At 42.5% G+C, this 22,835-nt stretch overlaps 1 protein-coding gene across 1 annotated transcript in view; it reads left to right on the top strand.

Moving 5' to 3' along the window:
- LOC126471585 (dromyosuppressin) overlaps positions 1 to 15,877 on the top strand; it is a 54,032-nt gene extending 38,155 nt beyond the window's left edge. The window contains exons 2-3 of the mRNA XM_050099821.1: positions 9,492 to 9,697; positions 15,624 to 15,877. Coding sequence (XP_049955778.1) covers positions 9,493 to 9,697; positions 15,624 to 15,712 — 294 coding nt within the window. The 5' untranslated portion in view covers position 9,492 and the 3' untranslated portion in view covers positions 15,713 to 15,877. The remainder of the gene's footprint in view (positions 1 to 9,491; positions 9,698 to 15,623) is intronic.
- Positions 15,878 to 22,835: the final 6,958 nt, after the last annotated feature.

Raw genomic sequence — 22,835 nt, 5'->3', positions numbered from 1 at the left:
ATATATAAAAGTGCCATAATGGTCATAGGAACGGATTCCTATTTCAGTGGAGTACAACTGAAATCACATGCCGTCCATGGTGACGGAATATTCTGTGGGTTACTTCTGAGTGAATGTTGGGGTGGTTCAGCCATTTAGGCTACCGCCGATATCTGCCCCCACGATTTCTACATCTACATCTACATCTACATTGATACTCCGCAAGCCACCCAACGGTGTGTGGCGGAGGGCACTTTACGTGCCACTGTCATTACCTCCCTTTCCTGTTCCAGTCGCGTATGGTTCGCGGGAAGAACGACTGTCTGAAAGCCTCCGTGCGCCCTCTAATCTCTCTAATTTTACATTCGTGATCTCCTCGGGAGGTATAAGTAGGGGGAAGCAATATATTCGATACCTCATCCAGAAACGCACCCTCTCGAAACCTGGCGAGCAAGCTACACCGCGATGCAGAGCGCCTCTCTTGCAGAGTCTGCCACTTGAGTTTATTAAACATCTCCGTAACGCTATCACGGTTACCAAATAACCCGGTGACGAAACGCGCCGCTCTTCTTTGGATCTTCTCTATCTCCTCCGTCAACCCGACCTGGTACGGATCCCACACTGATGAGCAATACTCAAGTATAGGTCGAACGAGTGTTTTGTAAGCCACCTCCTTTGTTGATGGACTACATTTTCTAAGCACTCTCCCAATGAATCTCAACCTGGTACCCACCTTACCAACAATTAATTTTATATGATCATTCCACTTCAAATCGTTCCGTACGCATACTCCCAGATATTTTACAGAAGTAACTGCTACCAGTGTTTGTTCCGCTATCATATAATCATACAATAAAGGATCCTTCTTTCTATGTATTCGCAATACATTACATTTGTCTATGTTAAGGGTCAGTTGCCACTCCCTGCACCAAGTGCCTATCCGCTGCAGATCTTCCTGTATTTCGCTACAATTTTCTAATGCAGCAACTTCTCTGTATACTACAGCATCATCCGCGAAAAGCCGCATGGAACTTCCGACACTATCTACTAAGTCATTTATATATATTGTGAAAAGCAATGGTCCCATAACACTCCCCTGTGGCACGCCAGAGGTTACTTTAACGTCTGTAGACGTGTCTCCATTGATAACAACATGCTGTGTTCTGTTTGCTAAAAACTCTTCAATCCAGCCACACAGCTGGTCTGATATTCCGTAGGCGACAGTGCGGAACTGTATCGAACGCCTTCCGGAAGTCAAGAAAAATAGCATCTACCTGGGAGCCTGTATCTAATATTTTCTGGGTCTCATGAACAAATAAAGCGAGTTGGGTCTCACACGATCGCTGTTTCCGGAATCCATGTTGATTCCTACATAGTAGATTCTGGGTTTCCAGAAATGACATGATACGCGAGCAAAAAACATGTTCTAAAATTCTACAAGAGATCGACGTAAGAGATATAGGTCTATAGTTTTGCGCAACTGCTCGACGACCCTTCTTGAAGACTGGGACTATCTGTGCTCTTTTCCAATCATTTGGAACCCTCCGTTCCTCTAGAGACTTGCGGTACACGGCTGTTAGAAGGGGGGCAAGTTCTTTCGCGTACTCTGTGTAGAATCGAATTGGTATCCCGTCAGGTCCAGTGGACTTTCCTCTATTGAGTGATTCCAGTTGCTTTTCTATTCCTTGGACACTTATTTCGATGTCAGCCATTTTTTCGTTTGTGCGAGGATTTAGAGAAGGAACTGCAGTGCGGTCTTCCTCTGTGAAACAGCTTTGGAAAAAAGGTATTTCTACCGCTACGTTTCTAATGTCTACGATAAAGCCGAAATGTAGTGGCGTGTATCACTTCTGTTGAATGTTAATTACATTTTCTTACGCCTAACAATAGAAAACCCGCGTGACAAACCAGCATGACAACCTGGTACAAGAATACAGGGAACCACATTAGACCGACGGAACTGACGAGGGACTGGCAGAGTTCTTGGCCATCGCAGCTACCATACAGTTGACAAATGACGTGATAGCCTCATGTGGCGTTGGCGTGTGTGTGACGATGTGACTGGCAGGTACTGAATTACTGCTGTCAGCGGCAGCACCCCTGCCCCTTGCGTAAGTGCGGTACTCTCAAGGGTGTCCGACAGCCGACGCTGAAACACCGACACGCGATTCTGTGCTCTCTGTACGCTAATTGCACTTCGCTAGGAACAGTGACTACTGTCTCAGTGAATCTTAGCGCTGACTACTCTGTTATCTCTTGCCATGTCAGTACTCAGTCAATTTTGTTTCTCTGCCCTGCAAAATAGAAACAGGCAATAGGCCCTACTCCAAATGGTTTCCCCGATAGAACGCATTTTCATTGTTATTTACTTTCTGTATTATTCAATACATTGTCGGATTTACCCCCAATACAACAGTTAGTAAAAATTACAACATGCGTTTTACGGAGTATCGTTTGAGAAATACGTATTTTTAACAGATTGTCCTTTAAGCATTATCGTACACGTCACATTACAGCTGTTGTACAGCTCACAATAAATGTTCGAATATCCCACCGTCATCTTCAATGAATTTGTGTGCTCATAGGTGAACATACCACATTGTTTGTGTGAGTACCTCCGCTCGTTCTCTAAAGAGCGAAACAGCGTCCATGATGAGACCAAGCAGTTGATCTCGCGTTTTCGCCTTCTGTTTGTACACCTCAGACTTCATCGAACCCCACAAACAAAAATTTAATGGAGCCAGGTCTGGTGATCTTGGCGGTCAATTAGTTGTACTATCTCGACCAATCCAGCGATTAAGGTAAGACACATACGTGCGCACCAATAACCCAAAAACAAGTTAAATGTGTTCTACGTCGGAAACATTTTGGAATAGGGCATATGCCCATATGAAACTTTTTGATTCAGACGAGCGTTTCTGAATATTGCCAATTCCTCCTGGGATACCCTGAATATCATACAGATCGAAAACTCTGTTTTTGTAGGTTGTTCTTACCCCATGCGTCAAACCAAAGCATTTCACTGCAGGACTTCTCGCCTTCTGTAGGAGACAAGCTATACTATTTTCGAATCTTATGGCAACCTGTTTTGAGATTCGATCATCCTGAAAAACTTTCTTTACAGATTCAGTGGTGGAAAAGCATATTTTTCTGTTAACACATCGCACCGCGATTGGAAGTTCTCAAAAATTTGCAAGTACATGTTTCAGAAACGAAGCGTCTCTTTGGTTGCGATATGAACTGTTGTACAAGCAATACAACAGCTAGGTTAAATAAGGAACCTCCACGTGCCTGCCTGAGGATATTTTACGCCAGCATTAAGCTGAGAGTTCTGCTTTTGGTGCAGTGTCGCACATGTTGCGCAACATTTGCGGGAAGCTTTATATGTTGATATAGCATAGTAGCAGCAAACAGTTCCGAAACTGTTAAGGCCGCGGCCAACCCTTCTCTTCTAATTTCAATCAGCTGGGCTTTTGGCAGCTACTTTAGAACGCAATTATAGCCTGCTAATGAAGTCTGACATTCTTGAGACAGGCGTAAAGTTAACAGGTTCAGACTTAACCCCATTTCCGAAATCGTTCACACGTTGTCACAAAGGCGCCACGAAGCATTTTGTGGCACTCCGCCGTCAAACTTAGGGCAATATTACGTCATGTAATACAGTACTGTGTTCGAGATCTGTGGCTTCTCCATTTCTGTGGGCGGTGCCGGCTGTGTATGGTGGAAAACACTTCGCGGAGAACGTTAGCTGCTACCTTCGTAATTAGTCTGAACGAAACTTGTTAGCCATTAACGTCCTTTTCATACGCCCTTGAGATATTTCTGAAAGACTCTGCAGAGCGCCTCTCTTGCAGAGTCTGCCACTTGAGTTTGCTAAACATCTCCGTAACGCTATCACTCTTCCCAAATAACTCTGTGACGAAACGCGCCGCTCTTCTTTGGATCTTCTCTATCTCCTCCGTCAACCCGACCTGGTACGGATCCCACATTGATGAAAAATACTCAAGTATAGGTCGAACGAGTGTTTTGTAAGCCACCTCCTTTGTTGATGGACTAAATTTTCCAAGGACTCTCCCAATTAATATCAACCTGGCACCCGCCTTACCAACAATTAATTTTATATGATCATTCCACTTCAAATCGTTCCGAACCCATACTCCCATATATTTTACAGAAGTAACTGCTACCAGAGTTTGTTCCGCTATCATATAATCATACAATAAAGGATCCTTCTTTCTATGTATTCGAAATACATTACATTTGTCTATGTTAAGGGTCAGTTGCCACTCCCTGCACCAAGTGCCTATCCGCTGCAGATCTTCCTGCATTTCGCTGCAATTTTCTAATGCTGCAACTTCTCTGTATACTACAGCATCATCCGCGAAAAGCTGCATGGAACTTCCGACACCACCATCTAGGCAAGGGATTAGTGTGGTATTCGTGTTTTACCACGTGCGTACGGTAAATGCAGAAGCGTGAGTTATGGCGACGTTATTATCAAATGCGTCCAAAAAGGACAAACGTGTTGTTATTTTTTTCTTAGTTGCCGATATCCGGTAGACATCTATCAGAGAATGAATAATGTGTATGGGGCAACGTGTCTCTCAAAACCCACAGTTGTGGAATGGTACAAGGGGTGCTGCTGCTTCATGATAACGCACGTCCCAAATGTCGCAAATGTTGTAACGCAGAAGTTACGCCAACTCAAGTGGCAGACACGCGAGCACCCGCTTATATTGTCCTCTTCTCTGTCCATGTGATTATCACGCTTTCGGCTCTTTATCGAAGGCCTTGAAGGGTCGACGATTCCTGTCGCATGAGGATATGCAGGAGGCAGTTACGAACTCCTTCACGCAGAAGGATAAGGTGTTTTACCAAACGGATATCTTCAACCTGGTGCATCTGTGGCATGGTTGCCTCAATGCTCACAGTGATTTTGCTTGATTGGCATACCGATTCTGGACTGTAGGGCCTTCGACCGGAAACTTTTTGAGCGGCACTTTTACTTAAACCAAGCACCTGATTCTACAGTTTCATTTGGGCTTTAGTAGCAATCATATAAAGAGAGACAGAAGAGACCGAAATCGTCTTTATAAATCTGAAGAAAGTAACGTTGATTCCTGGACTCTTTCATTATGATTGAAGTGAAGCTATCTTGAAACCTGGGCACATAATGGTGAATGGATACCCGTATAGAAAGTTAAACACAGTACTGAGGTATAAGCACTCTCGAATAAATTATGATGACCAGGAACTGAGTGATATTAACAATATTTTAACATACAACTCTTGCCTCAAATAAACCGTATTCTGATAAAGTTGAGAAATTACAAACAAACATGCCGGCAGCAGAATTCATAAACTTGAAGCATCATGATCAGTATGACTGATCCCAAGATGGGAAAATTGCAGGGGAGTGTGGTGTTCAACAAGCCGATTAGGAAACTGACTCATATTTAATTTGTGGTGACATATGGTCACCCTGCACCGGACATGGGAAAATTGAGGCGATTTTTAGTACGGTAAGTAATTACAGATGCATCGCGTACAGACAAAGCGTGGCTAAATAGAAGCAGCCTGGGACCTATGTTTTATTTAGCAGCAAGCGGTTGTGCTGGGAGCGTCGCCTTTTGCAGGCGCCTAGACCTCATTTCAGATAAGCAGCTGAAGAGGATACGTACCGCGCAGCTACGGCCTTGCTAACCCATGTTGCGCAGCCCACCAACTCGTCACACCGCAACTTCGCCCTTTTCATCAGTGAGTAGGGAATCGTGGAATCATGGGCCATTCTTTATTGACATAACACTCAGTCACGTGCAAAAAAAAATGTTTCTTAACACCCGCAATTCACACTTTTTATCTTACTGAACGATTATACATTGTTCGTCAAGAGTAAAACTAAACAGATACCTCCGCAAACAACTTAAGTTTACTTGAAGCTTCTTCAGATAATATTCACCAACAGAAGCGCCGATATCTGTGTAATATATCTTTGTAAGGAAAGAGACTTGATAATAAATACAACGTATTTCCTTTGTCTAACACACAATGAAGATAGAATGATACCGACCTTTCCAGGAATACGTGAATAACCAATTACTGTAATGGATTTCTCAAGGTGCCTTGAGCAACCTTGGACTCATGTCTGATCCATTGCTACAACACTCTTAGAACGCGAGCCGATGAGCAATCAACGAGTAATAAAGTTGCCGTACCTCAATCTAAAATCACGGTAAAAATCGAACAAAGTGAAAGAGGATAGTGTACGAGTGATTTTTTCCGGCTTGTTTATATAATTGAACATCACTGCTGCTTTAGAAGGATATTTTCAGTTTTTAGAAGAAAATAATTGTAACTATTGGTACACGCGATCACATTTTCCCAGACTTCAGAAGAATCGGAGTACAGTTCTTAGTACTCCAGACCACATCTCCCCACTTTCCAGAAGAAATAGAGTACTCAAGACCGCCTTTCGCTCTCTCCAGAAGAAAGAGAGTTGCAGTTTTTGGCGTTTAAGACCACATATCCTCACTATATAATTAAAAGGCACATAAAAAATAGTCACAACACGTTCCAATTGCAAAAATTAAAATTGTACAAAAAGTCTATTTTACATAGCTTTCATTACCCTATAACTAAGTTGATAAGAAGTTACGGATTACGCACCACTTGCATGTAACTGTATAGCTTAACTACAGTTTTCAAAGAAAAACGCATCTAAAATGAGAAAAACGGGCACCCAGACGCTTTAATTTGCTTAGCTTTTGCATACTTGGATTAAGTTACGGCATCATAGACTGTAAGGATATAGTATTTTCAAGGTCATCCGTCTACTACAATAATAATCACAGGACAGAGAGAGAGCATTATTGTCTTTATAACTTAATCGCATCGTGTTCCTTTAATCTGAGTACAGTCAGGGAGCTGTAGGGCCTATTTTTTTTTTTTTTTTTTACAAAGGCTCTTCGATAAGCACAGTTATATCTGTTAGAACTACTGTTTTCCTCGGTAGACTGTGAAATAACTTATTACAACAACAAAAAAGAAAAGGCAGATGGGCGTGCCGCTCAAATTCTCGAATTCTGTCTCGATTGTTTAGTCTCCTTACTACGTCACTAATCATAATGATGCAGCAGTTAAAGCACTAGACACATTGCTCGTATTCCTGTCCGGTCATTCTGATCGAGATTAGCCTTCGTTCTGTAAATTACTTCAAGTGAATGCAATAAGTCACAGCCGGTTTCCTTCCTTATCCTTGGATAACTGCTACGTCTGTGTTGGCCAGCCGTGCGGTTTGAGGCGCCATGTCACGGATTGCGCGGCCCCTCTCGCCGGAGGTCGAGTCTTCCCTCGGGCAAAGGTGTGTGTATCCTTCTTAGCGTGAGTTAGTTTAAGTAGTGTGTAAGTTAGGAACAGATGACCACAGCAGTTTGATCCCTTAAGAGTTCACACACATTTGAACACTTCTGTTGATCACGCCTTCGACATGTCGTCTACCTTATACGTTTATTTCTCCCTTATTATATAGCTCTGCCGAATGATTTCATCCCTTTTATGTGACACTACAATTATTCGTGTGTAGCCCCTTTGGTTGGCACAGTTTTCGTTTTCTTGGCCTCTTCACTTTCAATAACTTTCACCCTTTCAAATATGTCAATTATCGTTTGTCGTTTACGTTACCATTGCGTTAGCGATAAGATCGAAAGTGATAACTACTGGATGTTCAAATAGTAAGCCACCTTTTTGGAGTTACTGAACTTACTGAGAGTGATTCTGTCAAGCGGTTCAAGCAACTGATACGTCGCTGTATGTTCTTAAAAACCAGCAGTAATGTTTGTTGAGAAATTGCAGCAAAATATCGTTCGTTTCCTTTTTGTAATTCGTGAGTAGTGTGGAGGTGAATTTTGTCTGCCATTCTTAAGGTACCACTACAAGAAAAGCTTTAGCGGAGATTCACAAATCCATCAAGATGGAATATTGTCTCATCAGGCCAAAACCAACTATTGAATTCTTTAGCATCTGTCATTACAGATGACATGAAGCACGGACAGAACACGACATTTTTAATTTGATAGGAGGATGTAAATGTTGAGGTAGAAGTCGTGGGAGCATAAGCTGCGGGTGGTCCGTCTTATAGTGATTGCCTAGGTCTTGAAGAGATGAACATGAGCAGCCACTAGTTGCGCCAGGAGGCAAACTGATTGAGATGAAGGGTCCTTTGGTATCGCCAGACGGAAATTTGAACCCCGGTCGTACCGAATGGGAGTTGAGTGTGATAGACGCTGTACCACCTCAGTCGATAAAGCACGGGTGGTGAACAAAAATACAGAAACATTAAAAACACAACACATTACCATGCCTAATACAGAATAGGAAAACCGTTGGCATTCAAAACAGCTTCCAATCACGGAATAAATAAATACAGATCCTCTATGCTTTTTAAGGGAATCGTATACCGTTCTCCCTGCAAAATAGTGTCAAGTTCAGGTAACAATGATGCTGGTGAATACCAATCACACACCTTTCTCTCCAAAGTAGACAACCAAGGCTCAATAACGTTGAGATCGGGTGACCGTGGTGGACAGACGAGATGCGACAATTCATTCTCGTGCTCACAAAACATGTTCTAGACAATTAGAGCTGTGTGAACTGAATCCTGTCATCTTGGAATACAGCATCGCGATTGAGGAACAGACATTATAGCATCAGATAGACCTCATTATCCAAAATGGCTTGCAGAGTAACAACAGAGCCCAAGGAATACCATGATATGGCTGCCCAAATCTTAACAGGACCTGCAGCATGTTTCACTCTTAGGACGTAAACTCGACCAGAAGTTGTAAACTGTTTGCAGCAGGACTCATTCGTCCAAATGATTTTCATCCATTGCTCCACAGTCCGTGTTTTGTGGTTTCGGCTCTACGTTTTCCTGTTACAGGCATTTCCACACTGATGACTGGTTTTCTAATTCTAGATCGCCCTGTAATTCCCTGTTTCTGAAGCTCTCTTCGTGTTGTTTTGATGCTGATAGGGATCGCGAATACTTTATTCATCTCTACAGTTACTTTTTCAGCTGTTATCCTCTTATTTTTCGTCACAATGCACTTCAATTACCGCCCCTCACGTTCACTGTAACACACGTTTTTTTCCGCTTTGTGACTTAGCACATGATGTTTATCGCGTTTCCTGTATCCTGTACAAATCATCGATACGGTGCTTCTTGAAACACCGAACTCTTCTGCTACCTCGGTTACGGAAGCACACGTAATGCTCTGACAACTACGCAGAACACTGTTCTAGCCACGGCTGACACTTGCAACATGTTGTCGGCATTGCACAGGTGCTATTCGTGGTCAAATAGGACAGCGCCACCTGCAGGCTCGGCTAATTACTGCATTTATGTTGAAGCATACATTTCTCGCGGTGTTGCCATATTTTTGTCCAACCCCTGCACGTCTGTGCAGCGCAAGTGGCAGACTGGCTGAGGTTTTGAGTGCCCCCGTGTGTTGCAGGATGCGCAGCTGTATGGTGATTGTGGTAGCCCTGGCGGTGAGCGCGCAGCTGGCGTGGTGGGGCGCGCAGGCGAACGCGGTGCCCGTGACACGGCCCATCGTCTGCGCCACCGACGACGTCTCCCCGCAGATCCGCAAGGTGTGCCAGGCGTATGAAGCCTTCTCCGAGCTCGCCACTTCCGCCAAGGACTACCTCGATCATTTTGGTAACTACGCTACACATTTTCACTTCCTTTATTTTCTTTTATACGCACACCATTTCATTTTATTAGCCTAACAATACCTAAATAAACTGTCACATGAAAGAAAAAAAGAAAAAAGTGCGTCGCCTTAGAAACACCCGAAACATTCAGGAAATGGCAGCACGTTTCAGAAGTGTTAGAAGCGTTGTGTCGAATATGCATCTACCGCTACTGGAGCTTAAAAACTGTTAACCTTCCATTTGCTTCTTAGCGTCGCATTGGTATGATGCGAATTCGTGACACTCGGCGTTTAGAGGTTGAGTAGAGTTTATAGTTTCTTTGGTACGGAAGATGCGTCTAGTCTCAGTTGGAAATTCATTAATCATCCATAGAGTATCTAAATGTGACCTCTTAACCAAATAAATTACGGAAAAAAGTTTAGTATTGTTTGACATTGAACCTAGCAATATCAAGGCATTTTCTACAACGCGCATTACCATGGCGAGGGGGTCTCGATTGTTGTTGAATTATATTAACAACGCTATTTTTAAAGGGGTACTGATATGTAAGTAGGGCTCGGAATCTGAAAATACCTTTAGCAGTACCAACACACATTTAATAACGTGTACTACCAACTTTATGGTCACCACAAAAAATTTAGAAATTGCAAATTTGCTTCATTGTTATTGACTTTTGCTCTCAACATAGTTTTTAAAGAGATATTGATATATAAGCAAGGCCCTAAACCTGGAAATATTGAGTACGACGTTTCCTGGGGAAAGTGGCATCTACTATTGAGAATTACGTTTTGGGTTAAGTTTAACTGAACAATTTAACACTTATGTGGAATCTGGTAGAAGAATTTGTAAGTGTTGGCAGAAGAGCCAACACCGTGTTACTAGAGGAGGCCGAAATACACGCGTTTTAGCTCACGTAGGCTGGCGTGAGGAGGGAAGAACTATACTGACGTGAGGTCTGGAACACGACAAGGAATTAGAATTCAGAAAGCGGACGTAATTAGTTTGATACTTAACTCTAATCCATTAATGATGAACGTCGCTCTTGACGGTACATGATTCACAATATTATCTCTTCAGGATACATAGTAACTGAATATGGCGCCTTGCTAGGTCGTAGCAAATGACGTAGCTGAAGGCTATGCTAAAATGTCGTCTCTGCAAATGAGAACGTAAGTAGTCTGTGAACCATCGCTAGCAAAGTCGGCTGTACAACTGGGGCGAGTGCTAGGAAGTCTTGTCTAGACTAGACCTGCCATGTGGCGGCGCTCGGTCTGCAATCACTGATAGTGGCGACACGCGGGTCCGACGTATACTAACGGACCGCGGCCGATTTAAAGGCTACCACCTAGCAAGTGTGGTGTCTGGCGGTGACACCACAGAAATCATTAAAAACAAAATGTGGGCATAAAGTAGTCCCCCCCCCCCCCCCCCCGCACAAATTTGGAAATTTGTGGTAAGGTCTTATGGGACCAATTGCTGAGGTCATCGGTCCCTAAGCTTACACACTACTTAATCTAACTTGAACTAACTTCCGCTAAGGAGAACACACACAACCATGTCCGAGGGAGGACTCGAACCTCCGACAGGAGGCCCCCTCGCACAAAGTACCCCATCCCTCTCCCCCTCACGTTGGTATTACGATGATGATAATGATGATGATGATTATGATATTTGGTCTGTGGGGCGCTCAACTGCGCGGTTATCAGCGCCCGGTTGGTATTACGAGAGTTAAAAGTGTGCACTTACACCATTTTTCGTTACACACTTTTAACTTTCCTCTTCGTTGGTTCGTGTCTGCAGAAAAATAAAGGGGGATTTGTCCTGTGTCGACCTTGATGCTGTATCATTATTATTTGTTTTTAGATACACCAGGGTCTTCCTCGATCACTTTGGTAATCACTCCAGATGTTTACCCCAACTGTTTTTTTTTTCCACGCACCTTTTATTAACCGAAGTGGCGACTGAGTTTCCACGTACAAAAGATACTTGCGGTCTTGGCTACGAATTCGTTTATTATTCGTAGAGTATCTGAATGTGACCTCGAAATAAATAATTTAGAGAAAAAAATTCGGTACTGCCGACAAATGCCGTCATCTTCATATTGTTTGATCTCACACATGTGCACTTACACAATTTTTCGTTATACACTTTTAACTCTCGTCATGACTGGTCCGCTTATGTATAAAATAATGTAGGATTCGTGACCTTGCCTTGATGCAATACACTGTTATCTCTCTTTCCCTATACACATTTTGACGGAGCTGTAATTCCGTCAGCGAGTTTTTCTTTTCTTTGCTTGCATATTAGCTGCACGTTAGAACAGAATCGCATGCGACTGAACACAACAGGCGAGGTGATGCTCGCAGAAAACTCTCGCCTTCAAGGTATATCACTCGTCCTCGTGTGGACCTCCTCCTCCCTGCATTCTGCACTCCTTGGGAATCGAACGCACTCGTGTAAAACTGCCGGCTTGTTCGAAATACAGTTCTGTTTCCTCTGTTCCCAGCCATAGCTTTTGCACTTTTTCAGTTTATCTCAATGATTATAACGCATTGAAGTATTGCATGGTACGTAAGAACCGATGAGATATTGGTAGCAGTGGCGTGTCCTGTGCTTGCAGCTGCGGAGGCGCACCGACAATCGGTCCGCCCGCTGCCAGCCGGCATCAAGCGAGAAGACGTCGGCCACGTCTTCCTGAGATTCGGCAAGCGGCGATAACCTCCCAGCCCGTTAGACCATATGTATAACGTCTCTGTAAACGATGCTTTGAAATTATGCTAAAATAAATGCCATTTATATAACTAAACTGTTGCTCTTAATAAAATTAAACAAATTTCACGCAATATACAGGGTGATTCAAAAAGAATACCACAACTTTAGGAATTTAAAACTCTGCAACGACAAAAGGCAGAGCTAAGCACTATCTGTCGGCGAATTAAGGGAGCTATAAAGTTTCATTTAGTTGTACATTTGTTCGCTTGAGGCGCTGTTGACTAGGCGTCAGTGTCAGTTGATGCTAAGATGGCGACCGCTCAACAGAAAGCTTTTTGTGTTATTGAGTACGGCAGAAGTGAATCGACGACAGTTGTTCAGCGTGCATTTCGAACGAAGTATGGTGTTAAACCTCCTGATAGGTGGTGTATTAAACGTTGGTATAAACAGTTTACAGAGAATGGGTGTTTGTGCAAAGGGAAAAGTTCTGGACGGCCGTGAACGAGTGATGAAAATGTAGCACGCATTCAGCAAGCATTTGTTCGCAGCCCAGGAAAATCGACTCGCAGAGCTAGCAGAGAGCTGCAAATTCCACAATCAACTGTATGGAGAGTCCTACGAAAAAGGTTAGTTATGAAACCTTATCGTCTGAAATTGGTTCAAGCACTGTCTACAGCTGATAAGATTAAAAGAATCGATTTCTGTGGTTTTATCCTTGCTCAAATGGAAACAGATGAATCTTTCGTTTCAAAGATTGTGTTTAGTGATGAAGCAACTTTCCACACTAACGGGAAAGTCAACCGTCACAATGTCTGTATATGGGGCACTGAGAATCCGCGGGAAACAACTCAGTATGAACGTGATTCGCCTAAGGTGAACGTTTTCTGTGCCATTTCAGCCAATAAAGTTTTTGGTCCCTTTTTCTTCGAAGGTGCTACTGTAACTGGACTACAGTATCTGGAGATGTTAGAGAATTGGCTGTTCCCTCAGCTCGAACAAGAAGCACAACAATTCATATTTCAGTAGGATGGAGCGCCACCACATTGGCACTTATCTGTCCGTAACTACCTGAACGTCAACTACCCGAGGCGATGGATCGGCCGCCAGGCAGCCCGTAACAGAGCACTTCATCACTGGCCTCCAAGAAGCCCTGATCTTACCCCCTGCGATTTTTTCTTATGGGGGTATGTTAAGGATATGGTGTTTCGGCCACCTCTCCCAGCCACCATCGATGATTTGAAACGAGAAATAACAGCAGCTATCCAAACTGTTACGCCTGATATGCTACAGAGAGTGTGGAACAGGTTGGAGTATCGGGTTGATATTGCTCGAGTGTCTGGAGGGGGCCATATTGAACATCTCTGAACTTGTTTTTGAATGAAAAAAAACCTTTTTAAATACTCTTTGTAATGATGTATAACAGAAGGTTATATTACGTTTCTTTCATTAAATACGCATTTTTAAAGTTGTGGTATTCTTTTTGAATCACCCTGTATAACAAAAGAAAGAAACGTTCTGAAACTTATAATAACCACATAAGTGCCCATCTGTTTGAAACATCGAGGAGGTCAATAATGACATATGTAATGCCATGGAAATTCGTATTACTGAGGTGGAACCATTTCCCTGTTATCATATTTTACAAAACACACTGAGTCTTCCTGAGATTACCTATGTAGAAACACTGAAAATCACTGAAGCAACATTCCCAAGCATACCACACAATAAAAACTGTTGAAAAAAAGAACACTGTAACAAGTCACTAAAATAAATTCGTCTCTGTCTGCCTGCCTATCTATTTGTCCAGCTACCTATCTGTCACCATCTACGTACACATCTGTGTGTGTGTGTGCGTGTATGTGTGTGTGTGTGTGTGTGTGTGTTTACAAGGAGAAAAGAGGCATTACGCATAATGTACAAACGATTTTATGTGTGATCGATTAAGTGTGCTGGGAGAAATTTGCATATTTGGTTTGCGTCACCATAGGAGATGTAACTAATACTGCCCCGTTCTGGATATCCTTCAGTGTAAATGTATTTAGTTTTTTCGGAGCTTTTCAGTGCAAACAGCCTGGAACTGTGGTACAGATAAGAGTGAAATTCAATCATACTAATGGGGAACAGGAGTCAGTTTTGCATCTGTAGTAAATAATTAAATAAGAACTGTGTTGTTAACTGTCATACAGCACTCAGGAACGTATTTATAGGACAGTCGCTGTGTTGCTTTACTATTCACTAGGCTGAATTCTTCCTGTGTTGATGAGAATCGGGAGCATACGAGGGCACGCTGAAAAGTAATGCTTCCCAATTTTTTATGACGAAACTCTAAAAGTTTTTTTATAAAACAAACGTTGTTAACACTTCACATCTTTATTCTTCGTGTCCTCATATTTGTAGCCCTCTGCCGCTAGAGGACTACGAATTGTAGAGTGTAACGTGGCGGTGTGAAACGTAACTACATCGGTTCGTGAGAAACAGCTTGCTACAATCGAGTTTCTAGTTCGAAGAATTCCTCCACACATGGAGCACACACACCACACACCAGCTCTGCGAAATGTGCAACAAGCCGACTCCTTGGGTTCACTGTCATCTGTCATCCCCTCTACAGTCCAAACTTGGACCCAATCGATTTTCGTCTGTTTTCAAACCACTTTCGAGCACTTCACTTGACAATGATGAAGCGGTCCAATCACAGAGTTTGGCTCCGTCAACTAAGTCAACCATGCTACAGTAACGGTATCAACAAACTGGTCTCTCGTTGGGACAAATGCGTTCATCGCAAGGGTGGTCATGTTGAGAAATAAGTATGTAGACATGAAGAATAAAGATTTATAATGTTACTAACGATTGTTTTGTTTAGGGTGTTTTAAGAATTTTCACATAAGAGTTTCGGAGGCATTTATTTTCAGCAAGCCCTTGTAGATTTAGTATTAGTCACAGGCTTCATTCTGGGAACATGATAAAATACCACTGTCAAACTGTTCAACCCTAAACAAGTTGTTAGCTAGTCTATCGGCTTAAACATTAAGATGATGGGGTGATTTCATACGCAAGCAGTTGAGCTCCCAGACTGCACTAATATATTTTTTTAGTTTTTATTATTGTCAATATAGTTGACATGATGCTCTGTACAGTTGATCAGACATGGCCTGCGTCTCTGTAAGAGGTTTTCTGACAGCAGTACAGCCAGGAGCGTGACGTTGGTTGTGTGTTCGCAGCAGCAGTGCGGGATCCCGAGCTCTTCGTGGAGGACAAGCGACCCGATGTGGACCACGTCTTCCTCAGGTTCGGCCGCCGACGCCGATAAACCAGCCGCAATTACTTATTTATCCTTTTCACTAATTTTAATTTCTCCCTAAGGAATCAAGTCCCAAACTGTGTATGCATAAGGAAAGGACATATTATGGCGTGACAAACTGTACTCAGTGGTGTATAGTCTAAAGAAGCAAAATAAAATGTGTGATCTAAATCATGCAACTTGTTCTGTTCGTCTTTTCATTGTAACAACACCTACTCCTTTCTGTACAAAAGTAGTGCATCAGTAAATGAATTCATTGAAAGTATGCTTAATTTTACATTTTCTCAGAAGGAATGAATTCATTGAAAGTATGCTTAATTTTACATTTTCTTCAAATGCATCATAATACTACACACTCGGAGATGTTCTGCTAAAGTATTCGGAATTTAAATTCAGTCTGTAACATACCTTTTACTGTACATATCACACATTTATTAGCAGTAGAAGGGCATCTAAAATAAGTAAGTATATTTACATGATTGGTAAGCTACAATGACGGGAAAAAATCCCAACACAAAGAAATAATTAATACAGAGTAATGAAATTTGGTGAATACATTCATCTAAGTAACATATGTAAGTGATTAACGTTGCAGTTCACAGATTAACGTAAGCGCGAGAAAGGCCATTGCAAATGTGAAATTCTGGTACATTAATAACCGGTGAAACCACCAGAATGTTGAATTAAGCATTCAAGCGTCCATTCACTGTGTCGTACAGGTTCCGGATGTCAGTTTTTGGGGTAGACTTCCATGCCTGTTGCACTTGGTCGGTCAATAGAAAGACTGTTAATGCTGGTTATGGATGACGCTGAAGTTGTCATCCGACGATGCCCTATACGTACTCGACTGGAGATAGATCTTGTGATCGAGCAAGCCGAGGCAACAAGTCGACACTCTGTAGAGCATTATGAGTTACAACAAAGGTACGTGGGTGAGCGTTATCCTCTTGGAAAACACCCCCTGGAATGCTATTCGTGAATGGCAGGACAATACTGTGGTGCCAACTGCCGCACGGATTGCTACTACAGACGCAGTACAATGCGCCAAAGAGATTCGCCGAACACGACCGTCTTCCATCTCGAAAGTGTCACGTGGTCGACCGGAGCCCGGTCGTATTGCCACCATACCTTTCCGTGACCACCGCTACATTTCTGCCAAGTCTTTCTGCAGTATCGCGGACATTCAACTTCTCGTAGTCCTACTACACGAATTCGTCTTCTTCCTCGGCTTAAAGGCATTATTGACTAACATCAATAAACTACGTCCAATCTCAAAGTTAATTAATGCTCACGACCATTACAGCACGTATTTAAGGCAAACCTGATTCGCATTCTCATGGTGGTCCTATTTACTCCACTCTTATGCAACCTGCGCGAAATGTGAATAGATGTCATATTTCCTACCAACCTTGCTTTATCTCGCACAACTCCTTTCTTTTCCGTCAATGTATATAACGGTTCATGATGGGAAGGACCCTCCATGGTATTAGTCACCGTAAAGAAACTTCTAGAGAAAGAGTGATTTCCGTATAACAGATGTAAATCGAAACATAAGGCTATAGATAGAGGAATTTTGAATGAAATGGGTTTGGCTTTGAAGAGAGTAATACCTGAAGCCTTCAGTGATTACCGTAACAGAATCTTACAAAAATATCTCCAAAACTCAAAGAAATTTTTGTCTTATTTAAAGGCTACCAGGGACATCGTCCAAGTTAGGTCCACATTCTCATGAAGAGCACACGAACCGAAATTGAGGATATAAAAACAAAAGTATAAATAATGAACTCCGTTTGCAATCATTTCTGTACTACGGAAGATACAGATGTCCTGCCTTAGTTTACTTCTCGGATAACTGCAAAGGTGAGTAATATAGATGTTAGCATCAGCTAAATTACACGTGGCTCGACGGCGCGATGGGATTTCTGTTAGAGTCTATACAGAACTTGCAACTGTGTTAGCCCCCATTGTAACCAAAATACATCGCAGATCCCCTGAAAGAAACAATTGTGTCCAGTGACTGGAAAAAGAACGGGACACATCCTGCTGCAAAAACGGTAACAGACGTTATCCACAAAATCACTGCCCAATGTCATTAACATTATTTTTTGTAGAATCCTAGAACATATTCTGAACTCAAACATAATGAAATATCTCGAACAGAATTACCTCCTCCATGCTAACAACCACGGATTCCGAAAACATCTGTCGTACGAAACTCAACTGGCACTTTTCTCTCGTGACATCCTGAAAGCCATGAATGGAGGCAATCATGTGTACGCAGCACTGACTTCCGAAAAACATTTGACTATGTATCACAATAACGTTTATTAACAAAAATTCTGCTGTATGGGGTATTAAACAATATTGGTGACCAGATAAGGGTTTTTTTTATGCGGAGGACACAGCGTGATATCTTGGATGGAGAGTCGTCAACAGAGATATGTCACTTAAAGTGCGCTCCAGGGAAGTTTGTTCGGACCCTTACTGTTCATGTTGTGTATGAATGACCTTCCAGGAAATATCATCACTAACCTCAGGCTTTTTTGCGAATGATGAAGTAATATATAATGGAATACCGTTTGAAAAACGCTGCAAATTTACTCAATCATTTCCAGGTAAGATTTCAAAGTGGTGCAAAGTTTGGCAACTTGTTTTGAATGTACAGAAAGGTACAATCATGCACTACACAAAACGAGAAAAAAACGTAGTATCCTATGACTATGACTATGACTATGGAAAAAGATCAAGGCAATCGTAAAATGTGTTTTAGACAGGTACGTGCCGAGTAAAACAGTGAGGGACGGGAAAAACCCATCGTGGTACAACAACAAAGTTAGGAAACTACTGCGAAAGCAAAGAGAGCTTCACTCCAAGTTTAAACGCAGCCAAAACCTCTCAGACAAACAGAAGCTAAACGATGTCAAAGTTAGCGTAAGGAGGGCTATGCGTGAAGCGTTCAGTGAATTCGAAAGTAAAATTCTATGTACCGACTTGACAGAAAATCCTAGGAAGTTCTGGTCTTACGTTAAATCAGTAAGTGGCTCGAAACAGCATATCCAGACACTCCGGGATGATGATGGCATTAAAACAGAGGATGACACGCGTAAAGCTGAAATACTAAACACCTTTTTCCAAAGCTGTTTCACAGAGGAAGACCGCACTGCAGTTCCTTCTCTAAATCCTCGCACAAACGAAAAACTGGCTGACATCGAAATAAGTGTCCAAGGAATAGAAAAGCAACTGGAATCACTCAACACAGGAGAGTCCACTGGACCTGACGGGATACCAATTCGATTATACACAGAGTACGCGAAAGAACTTGCCCCCCTTCTAACAGCCGTGTACCGCAAGTCTCTAGAGGAACGGAAGGTTCCAAATGATTGGAAAAGAGCACAGGTAGTCCCAGTCTTCAAGAAGGGTCGTCGAGCAGATGCGCAAAACTATAGACCTATATCTCTGACGTCGATCTGTTGTAGAATTTTAGAACATGTTTTTTGCTCGAGTATCATGTCGTTTTTGGAAACCCAGAATCTACTCTGTAGGAATCAACATGGATTCCGGAAACAGCGATCGTGTGAGACCCAACTCGCTTTATTTGTTCATGAGACTCAGAAAATATTAGATACAGGCTCCCAGGTAGATGCTATTTTTCTTGACTTCCGGAAGGCGTTCGATACAGTTCCGCACTGTCGCCTGATAAACAAAGTAAGAGCCTACGGAATATCAGACCAGCTGTGTGGCTGGATTGAAGAGTTTTTAGCAAACAGAACACAACATGTTGTTCTCAATGGAGAGACGTCTACAGACGCTAAAGTAACTTCTGGCGTGCCACAGGGGAGTGTTATGGGACCATTGCTTTTCACAATATATATAAATGACCTAGTAGATAGTGTCGGAAGTTCCATGCGGCTTTTCGCGGATGATGCTGTAGTATACAGAGAAGTTGCAGCATTAGAAAATTGTAGCGAAATGCAGGAAGATCTGCAGCGGATAGGCACTTGGTGCAGGGAGTGGCAACTGACCCTTAACATAGACAAATGTAATGTATTGCGAATACATAGAAAGAAGGATCCTTTATTGTATGATTATATGGTAGCGGAACAAACACTGGTAACAGTTACTTCTGTAAAATATCTGGGAGTATGCGTGCGGAACGATTTGAAGTGGAATGATCATATAAAATTAATTGTTGGTAATGCGGATACCAGGTTGAGATTCATTGGGAGAGTCCTTAGAAAATGTAGTCCATCAACAAAGGAGGTGGCTTACAAAACACTCGTTCGACCTATACTTGAGTATTGCTCATCAGTGTGGGATCCGTAACAGATCGTGTTGACGGAGGAGATAGAGAAGATCCAAAGAAGAGCGGCGCGTTTCGTCACAGGGTTATTTGGTAACCGTGATAGCGTTACGGAGATGTTTAACAAACTCAAGTGGCAGACTCTGCAAGAGAGGCGCTCTGCATCGCGGTGTAACTTGCTCGCCAGGTTTCGAGAGGGTGCGTTTCTGGATGAGGTATCGAATATATTACTTCCCCCTACTTATACCTCCCGAGGAGATCACGAATGTAAAATTAGAGAGATTAGAGCGCGCACGGAGGCTTTCAGACAGTCGTTCTTCCCGCGAACCATACGCGACTGGAACAGGAAAGGGAGGTAATGACAGTGGCACATAAAGTGCCCTTCGCCACACACCGTTGGGTGGCTTGCGGATTATAAATGTAGATGTATATGTAGATGCAGACTACAATATCAATGATTCACAGTTATGATCAGTCAGTTCACATAAACACTTGGATGTAACAATTTCTAGGAAATAGATTGACGACATGGCGTAAGTTGTTGGTAAGACAGGTTCAGTAGGAGGATACTGGCAAAATGCAGTTAGTCTACAAAGGAGACAGCTTGCAAATCACTGGTACGCCACATCTTAGAATATTGCTCAGGTGTATGAGACCTGTAGCAAATAATATTAACAGAGTGTATTGACCTATACAAAGAACGGTGGCACAGATCGCAATGGTTTGTTTGACTAATGGGAGAGCATCATGGAAATGTTGAAGAAGCAGAATTAGCAGACTCTTGAAATAGATACAGCTTATCCCGCGAAAGCCTACTTAGAAAATTTCAAGAACCAGTATGAAGTGATGAACCTAGAGATATCATTTTCCCCCTTACTTATTTCTCGCACAGGGATCGTGTGCACAAGATTAAACTACTCACATTACGCAGACAGGTCTTTAAGAAGTTAATATTCCCGCGTTCCATACGTGATTTGATCAGAAATAAACTGCGACATCTGGTGTCAAGTTAAATAACATCTGCCACTCACATCGCAGTGGTTTACAGAATATATAAAATATAATGAAATCTAACTTAGTCGCTTCGTTTCTGTAGCACGCCATTTTATTTCTTTGTCGCGTCTTTCCTAATGAGTAGTAAGCTTTTCTTTCCTCATGCATTCTTCGTCGTCGACGTTAGAAGCACACATTTCAATGCTTTGCAAGAAAATTTCTCCTAAATATTTTAGACAGCGGAATTGTATCTTCGGATGGGATAATCTCACGCAGAAATGCACCCTCTCGAAACCTGGCGAGCAAGCTACACCGCGATGCAGAGCGCCTCTCTTGCAGGGTCTGCCACTTGAGTTTGTTAAACATGATGCTTTTTATGAAAAATTCAGCACTCAAATATAACTCAAAAACATCCTGACCGGAAGATAAACCCAAGTCATATGCAATGAAATAATCGGTAAGAGCATAGCACTGAACATTGCCTTACCACAGTGGTCAACGCTAGTGGTTCTATTGTTTGACCTATAATTAACTCAGTGTCGAAGGTATCATCATCAGTTCGCATTCGCCGTAGAGTTCTCCTTAGTACGGCAGAGGAAAACCTTAAAAGGAGATCTCGTTTCAAATCCACAAGGATTAAAATGGAGTAGGTGGGGGTAAAGCTCGCACCGAGTTTTTGAACGGACCGGCATCGGTTCAGGAGTTGACCACCTGGTAGCAAATTTGCCTTGTTGTAACATTTTGTTTCATGAAAATTTGTTCTGGCTAATAGTTCCAGAGGTGATAAAATGAGGTAAGTCTATTTTTTACTACAGACATGTAACTTTTCTTATGTTTTACTTTAACATTGTGTAATTTAGGGTTTGAGAAGAAGAATCAACGGATTACTCGTTGACACTGTTGCAATTGGGCTTCACTTTAGCTTGAAAGTAACTGTTCCAGTTGGTCCCCAAAATCATCAATGGCGCATTTGTCAGAAAATGGCGAAATGGGCCAATTTCCCACAACACCAACAATGTGACGACAAATCTTCATAGATAATCCCCGCAAAAAGGTGACATTCAACACACGCTGCGTGAGATTATCCCATCCGAAGATAGAATTCCGCTGTCTAAAATATTTAGGAGAAATTTTCTTGCAAAACATTGAAATGTGTGCTTCTAACGTCGACGAAGAAGAATGCATGAGGAAAGAAAAGCTTACTACTCATTAGGAAAGACGCGACAAAGAAATAAAATAGCGTGCTATAGAAACGAAACGACTAAGTTAGATTTCATTATACTGAGGTGACAATTCGTGGGATAGCGACATGCACATACAGAAATGGAGGTAGTATCGCTTACACAAAGTTTAAAAGGCCAGTGCACTGGCGGAGCTCTCATTTTTACTCGGGTGATTCATGTGAAAATGTTTCCGATGTGATTATGGCCGCACGACGAGGATTAACAGACGTTGCACGCTAAATGGTAGTTGGAGCTTGAAGCATGGGACATCCCATTTCGGAAATCCGTAGGGAATTCAATATTCTGAGATTCACAGTGTCAAGAGTGTGCCGAGAGTACCACATTTCAGGCGTTGCCTTTCACCACGGACAAAGTTGTGGCCGACGGCCTTCCCTTAACGACCGAGAGCAGCGGCGCTTGATTAGAGTTGTCAGTGCTAACAGACAAGCAGACAGCGTGAAATAACCGCAGAAATCAATGTGAGACATACGGCGAACGTATCCGTCATGAGAGTGAGGCGAAATTTGGCGTTAATGGGCTAATGCAGCAGACGACCGTCGCGAATACCTCTGCTAACAACACGACACTGCCTGCAGCGCCTCTCCTGGGCTCGTAA

The sequence above is a fragment of the Schistocerca serialis genome, chromosome 3 (genome assembly GCF_023864345.2).
Source record: "Schistocerca serialis cubense isolate TAMUIC-IGC-003099 chromosome 3, iqSchSeri2.2, whole genome shotgun sequence".
NCBI lineage: Eukaryota > Metazoa > Arthropoda > Insecta > Orthoptera > Acrididae > Schistocerca > Schistocerca serialis.
Note: the sequence above shows the minus strand (reverse complement) of the source record. Positions and strands in the feature narration are given on the sequence as shown.